Raw genomic sequence first — 7,500 nt, forward strand, 5'->3', positions numbered from 1 at the left:
AACTAGATTTGTAACTACGGGCAACAACAGCATCTTTAGTAACAGATGAAACCAGCATATCTTCTCTGTTAGATGGTGGAAGAGCATCACCACACAAGCCAGCCGCTGCCTGACTGAAAGCTGGTGTGACGCATGAAAAGCAGTTTGGTTTCAATAAAAGAGAAACATTTTCTCCACTCAGTCAACTGTAAGCTACAGCTTCCTCGGAGACAGAAGAAACTATTTAACACACCTTCCCAGCTCCTCTCCTTCATCTGTTTACATGATAAGCGAGTTTCTTCCGTCTCAGAGAGAAGAAACTGACTGGGTGCAGAAAACAGAGACTTTGATGAAACATTTAAAGGTTGAGGGAGACGGAGGCGGCTTTGACATGACGAGCTGCAGATTTAACGTGTTTACATGTGGTAACAGCAGGAAGACACCACCTTTGTGTCACCACAGACTTTAAAAACTGAACAACATGAAATTTTCTATTCATCATTTTACTGTTGCCTAACAGCACAGCAGCTGTGATGCTGTAAACGGGGCGTTTGGCACAGTGTTGCAGATTAATGGGCTCACGTCTGTAATTACAACCTCTTCTGCTGGATTATTGTTCACAGACCTCACGTTCACAACGGTCCTTACTGCACCCTGCGAGGAAGCTGAAGCCTGAAGCAGCTCCTAACGACGAGGCCTCCATACCGAACAACCCTGCCTCAGGCCTGCTACGTCCAAGATTACCGAGAGAGTTGTTTTTAACCAGATCAACCATTTTTTAATCTAAGTGGAAATCTTCATGAATAATCACACCTCGGACCTCATCATCATCACAGTGTTAGTTACTGAAAAAAAGTAGTTACTTCATTCAAAAAGTAACTCAGTTACTTTGTCGATTACTTATGTCAAAAAGTAATTGATTACTGTTAAAAGTAACTTTTTAGTTACTTTTGTAAAAGAAACTTAAACTAAAAATGATCCTATTAATAACCTTATAATTTAGTTTTCTACGAAATATAAAACAAGCTTAAACATGAAGTAATTTTTCATCACTAATTTATTCAAATCATCACAGCTGATTATTAACAGCAGTTAAAATGAAATCTATGCTGCATGTTGATCCCTCCAACGTACCATCTTTCTCCTGCGATTTATTTGATTTACATATTTACATAGTTAATCGCAGGCATTGTTGCTGTGTTTCTGTCAGGAGAAGCTGTGTGTGTGTTTGGGTAGAGGTGTGGCGGTTCGGACGTCCGCGGTAACAAAAAAACAAAACAAAAAACAAACAAACAAAAAAAAAAAAAAAAAAAACGTAAGTGACGATATTTACAAGCGACTTCACAGAATAACAGAACAAGCAAACTTTGCAACGCTGTCCATGTCGTGCTGCATCACCGCCGTAAACAGGAAGCAGATCACAGCTGCTGGCCAACACGTACTCGTTTAGCTAACACACCGTAGCTAACAGTAACCGAGTTGCTTTATTCAAAGACTAATGCATCACCCCCCTCAAACAGGCCTTGTTTCTGCTGGATCTCAGCAGTCCATTTCAAACTGTACATCGGTGGTTCCCAACCTGTCTTCCTTGAGGATCCCCTTTATGCAACCACAAAAAAGCTATGGACCCCAAACCCACCCACGTCATGTTGAAACCATGCTCAACCAGCTTCTCACCATAAATGATTCGTTCTAGCTGACACTGTCCCGCCGTTTGATTACTTAAACCAGCTATTGACATATAACCTCACGGTCACCAGGATGGACATGAACTACTCTACCACTGTAGCCTCACCAGCTCACTGAATTCACTAAACCAAAGGACCTGGACCAGAACAGACCTCACTAACCAGAACTTTGACAGTAATGATCACAGTTATGCAGACGATACACAACTTTATGTGTCTCTGTCACCAGACGACTGCAGCACAACAGACTTACTGTGTATGTCTGAAGTAAATCTGGATGAGAAAGATTTTTCTACAATTAAATGAAGATAAATTATTATTTTTATTATTCTGTTTGGTAGCAAAGAGAAGAGGGTCAGCATTGGTAAAAATCCGGAGAGTCGGACTCCTAAAATCAAGGTTGGAAACCTTGTCAGTGTTGGTCACCAAAGCAGCATTTTACCAACTCAGAAACATCAACTTCCAGTAAGACCAGTAGAAACTCTTCCATGTGGTCATCTTCAGCAGACTGGATTACTGGACTGGTCTTTTAACTAGACTTCCCAAGAAGACCATAAAACATCTGCAGCTCATCCAGATGTTGCTGCTGATGAGACTAACTCTTTCATCTGTGGAGATTAAGCATCTCCTGCTCTGTGGCTCAGACCACATCCGACCACAGCTGGAGCAGATATTTACAGTCATGTGATGAGATTCTAAAGTTCTGAACTGAAACCAGCGCTTTTGAAAGTTTGGTTCAGAAAGAGTTGTTAATGACTTTCTAATTGAGGTCATTAATGGAGGTTGCTGTTTTTGTCCTAAATGGCACATTTTTTGCACATCAGTTCATTTTCTGCCACTTAGTCTTGACCGGGTCAGAGTTTGATGAGAGCTCCTGAACCCCCCCTCTCTCTGCAGCCGGGCATGACACCAATGCCACCATCCACCCACATCTCTCCAGCTGGTCTTGGATCTGTTGTTACCTTCATGCCGGCTAAAACATACTGAAACTGACGTCAGATGAAACAGGTCTGTGTGTGATCAGTGTTTGTAATAATGATGATACATTTTATCTTTCACAACACACAATGACATATTAACATACTACATCAAATAAAAAAGGAAGTTTTGTGGCAGAGGTTCGTGAATAAAGGTAAAGATCTTGAAATAGGAAAAGACTTGATGGTACGACTGGGTGGTGGTGAAGAGTTTGCACACAAAACTGTGTGCGAGACTCTGATTACGAGACTTTAATTAGCCTGAGACTCTGCATGCGAATTTTGTCCATATCTTTAAAAATCTATCTGATTGGATGGTGACTAATCAAACTATCCAATCAGAGAACAGACGGCTTCCCGTCCTTCTGAACCGCTGCAGACGCAGAAAGGACCCCCCACTTCCGCACCCCAATACTCACACCTATGTCCTCACCCACTCCACTCATTCTGGCACACACACACACACACACACACACACACACACACACACACACACACACACACAACCCCCTCCCTCCCCCCGTCCACTCACATACCAGTATGTACAAGCAAGCATACACAAACACATACACACACACATACTTGCACATACTAAAAGACTAAAGTGAGGTTGAGCACAGATGAGCCTGGTAAGGAAACACTATCACAGGGAGCCGTCTGCACCGGGAGCTGTTCACAGGTCACGGCCGCCATGACACCGACCCAGGACACCGACCCAGGGCACCGACCCAGGACACCGACCCAGGGCACCGACCCAGGACACCGACCCAGGACACCGACCCAGGGCACCGACCCATGACACCGACCCAGGACACCGACCCATGACACCGACCCAGGACACCGACCCAGGGCACCGACCCAGGACACCGACCAAGGGCACCAACCCAGGACACCGACCCAGGACACCGACCCAGGGCACACGGCCAAGTGAGAGTCAGAGGAGCCACCCAACCAGACCGAAAGAACCCGCAGGACAGAGCCGCCACAGCCGATGAAAGCCCCCGGTGCAGAGAGCCCCCTCCGAGGAAACACTGGAGAAATAACCTAAAAATAATATAAATAGAATAAAAGCATAGAATAAATAAATAAAGGGGAATAAAATAAATAAAAATAAAATGAATAAATATTAAGTAAAAGCTAAATTAAAAAGGTGGGTCTTGAGCCTGCTCTTAAAAACATTAACGTTCTCTGCAGCCCTGAGCTCCTCCGGCAGGCTGTTCCACAGACGAGGGCCATACCACTGGAAAGCTGCCTCTCCGTGAGTATGTGTCCTGACTTTAGGTACAGTCAGGAGGCCAGTACCGGAAGACCTCAGGGGCCGCGAGGGTTCATAAGGTAAAAGCAAATCTGAAAGATAAGAAGGCCCAAGACCATTAAGACATTTAAAAACCAATAAGAGAACCTTAAAATTGATCCTGAAACACACGGGGAGCCAATGCAGTGATTCTAAAACCGGTGTAATGTGGGCCCGCCCTCTGGTCTTCGTCAGCACACGAGCAGCTGAGTTCTGTAGGAGTTGTAGAGGTCCAATACTCTTTTTGGGAAGACCAGAGAGCAGGGCATTACAGTAGTCAATACGACTGGTGATAAAAGCATGCATCAGTATCTCCGTGTCGGCCTGAGAGAGAATGGGACGAACTCTGGCTATGTTTTTTAGGTGATAAAATCCTATTTTAGTAACATGTTTAATATGTGGAATAAAACCAAGCTCAGAGTCAAAAATAACGCCCAGGTTTTTTACTTGTGATGATGGGTTTAATGCAGATGCCTGTAATTTAGCTAAGAGTTTCTCTCTCTGAGCCTCAGGACCAATGATTAAAACTTCAGTTTTGTCCTGGTTAAGCTGTAAAAAGTTTTCTGCCATCCAGGATTTGATATCTAAAATACAGTTGAAAAGGGCATCCATTGGTCTCGTGTCATCAGGAGACATGGAGATGTACAACTGAGTATCATCAGCATAACTGTGGAAGTTTACTCCATGCCTCCTGATGACACTGCCAAGAGGGAGCATATACAAATTAAAAATAACAGGGCCTAAAACTGACCCTTGGGGCACACCACATGTCATTTTATGGATCTTAGAGGAGCATGTATCCAAACTTACCATATAAGTTCTGTCTGTGAGATAGGAAGTGAACCAGTTGTGAACAGCACCAAAGAGGCCCACCGGGTGTTTCAGTCTGTTTAAAAGAATAGTGTGGTCTACTGTGTCAAAGGCTGCGCTAAGATCCAGTAGCACCAAGACTGAGAGGTTCTGTGAGTCACGGTTAATCCTAAAATCATTTAAAACCTTCAGGAGAGCAGTCTCTGTGCTGTGGTTCACCCTAAATCCAGACTGATATATCTCAAGGATATTTCTACTATTTAAAAATCATTAAGCTGAATAAAAACCAGTTTTTCTAAAATTTTACTTAAAAATGGTAAGTTGGATACAGGTCTATAGTTATTAAGATCATTACAATCCAAATTGCTCTTCTTCAGAAGGGGCCTCACCACCGCCGTTTTAAAGGCTGCAGGGAAGACGCCCATCTGAAGAGAGCAATTTATCATGTATAAATCTCGTCTTTAAAAAATCCATAAAATGATTTAAAAAGTGAAGTGGGAATTGGGTCTAAAAGACATGTGGTGGGTTTTACTGTGGAGAAAACTTTATCAAGGATCTCAGCATTAACCAGGACAAAACTGTCCAGTGTCTCCTCAGTTAAAACCAAGCACTCAGATGTGTTCGTGTTCTGGTTGGATAAAATACCACATCTGATGGCACTGATTTTACCTCTGAAGTGGTCTGCAAACTGCTCACAGAGAGAGTCTGTTGGGGTTCGCTGGGAGCTGTTAAAATCAGGGTTACATAGGTGATCGATGGTGGAAAAAAGAACCTTGGGATTATTTTTATTGTTACTGATTATTTTTGCGAAGTACATGTTTCTTGAGTTCCCTACGATCCCCCAAACCCCCCTCAGCCCCCTTCAAACCCCTGCACCTCCCTGCCCCACAATTTCGAACCTGAGGGAGATGAAACTGTAAAACACTGATTGTAAAATAAAAAATCAGCAAAGAAAAGAACAAACATCTGGAAGTATGGCTGGATTCCTGTCGTTCTCATCTGCTGGATCTACGGTGACCAGCTAGAATTTTCTGATTAAAAAGTCTCAAAGCTCAGCTGACTTATTGAAAACAACCTGAGAGCATCACTCTTCAGGTTCAGCTTGGGCTCCGACTCCATTCAGCTTTAATTCATAATTCATCATGTCCCACATGATGAAGGTGCTGGAGAAGCTGGTCTTGGCCCACCTCAGACTACAGGTGAGAACCAGCCACGCCTGGTCGAGGACTCAGACTGATGTTGTGGACAGGAAGCTTCGTATTTAGGTGCAATTTCCTGAGGAAACTCAAATCTTTCAGCAAGTGCATCAAGAAATTTGACATTTTCTTTGCTGTGGTACGCAGGGGCAGCAGCATCGGACAGAAACGGGATCGACAATCTGATCAGGAAGTCTGGTTCTGCAAACCAGACCACACTTCATACCCTCTTCCCCACATCCTGGACCGACAGTGGAGCCCCATATCCAACAAACGTACTCAGCTCTGATGCCAGACAGAGACAGGAAGTCTTTCCTCCTATGAGCAATAACTGCTCCATGCATCATGTCATCCCTCAGTTCAGACTGATTATGTGTTTACTAATAGTTTTTATGCTGTAGTTTTTTCATTTTATATTCACTCTTTTCACTTTATATTGATTTTTGGTACGTTTTCAATGCTGTTATAACAAAAGAAGTTCCCTGTTTGGGATTGAAAAGTTTCTTTCTATCTATGGACGCTGAAGCCAGCAGCATCCAGTCCTCTTCTGAAAAAGAAACTCACAAAGACACAGATGGAAGTGTTGCTTCTCCTCTGCAGGAGGATGAGGAGGATGAGGGCCTTTGACCAGCCAACCCCAGGGGCCCGTCAGTCCATCCACGTTAGAAGCAACAACTTGAATGTTTTCACATAAACAGGCTGCAGCCACACATCTTCTAACTACTGCAACACAGTCTGACAGCAGGGACGAGAAATAATCCCGGTCTTTGCAGTTGTTCTCCGATTTATTTTAAAGTGTCGAGAAATCAAAAACATCTAAAAGTTTCTGAAAATCTGCAGCGAAACGGCACAAATTTGCTTCTGAGATCAGAGTTAACTCCTTCCTGCTTCCTTCCAGTCTGTCGGGACTGGTCCAGCTGGTGAGAACTGGTGCGAAGTGGGACATGGAAGGAGGTGAACGTGTCGCCTTGGTTACCGTTTCCATAGTGACAACAGACATATGCACATGAAGACATTTAAAGACCTGGATATGATGTGTGTGTGTGCGTGTGTGTGTGTGTGTGCTCTCACAGTAAACTGTATCTGACAGCCTCCCATGATGTAATCCAGGAAGGAGTGCATCTTGATGATCTGCAAACAGAAAATTGACAGTTCCATCGATGCTTCTGACCCATGAACAGCTGAACAGTGGAAAATAATGTAAAATGTCTTTGTGGACGTTTTTGTCCACTGATGACCTTAAAGAAAAATTAAAGTTCTTCAAGAGAATCACTTTCTAACAAAACAGTTCTCCTAAATGGTCTGAATGGAGAAAAACATCCCGATGACCTACAAGGGCTCAGCTCCTTAGAACTGGACCGACTCTGGTTCTGGCTCAGATACTGGATTTAGATTTATCCCATATGTAATTAGAAAGCGATGACACTGGATCAGGACTTTTGATCATACCTTTATTATCACAGAGCAGCTGACACTTATTCCACCTGAGATGATACCAGTTACCATGGTAACTGGTGTTAAAGACATGTTCATATAAAGCAATAAAGTGCAACTAT

The 7,500-nt window shown here is 43.4% G+C and overlaps 1 protein-coding gene across 1 annotated transcript in view; it reads right to left on the reverse strand.

Annotated features, from left to right (window-relative positions):
* The window catches only part of cpne4a (copine IVa), a 109,769-nt gene that overhangs the window by 19,339 nt on the left and 82,930 nt on the right, over positions 1-7,500 (reverse strand). Inside the window, exon 11 of the mRNA XM_041987558.1 lies at positions 7,016-7,075. Within this exon, the coding sequence (XP_041843492.1) occupies positions 7,016-7,075 (60 nt within the window). The remainder of the gene's footprint in view (positions 1-7,015; positions 7,076-7,500) is intronic.

This window comes from Melanotaenia boesemani, chromosome 6 (genome assembly GCF_017639745.1).
Source record: "Melanotaenia boesemani isolate fMelBoe1 chromosome 6, fMelBoe1.pri, whole genome shotgun sequence".
NCBI classification, from domain to species: domain Eukaryota; kingdom Metazoa; phylum Chordata; class Actinopteri; order Atheriniformes; family Melanotaeniidae; genus Melanotaenia; species Melanotaenia boesemani.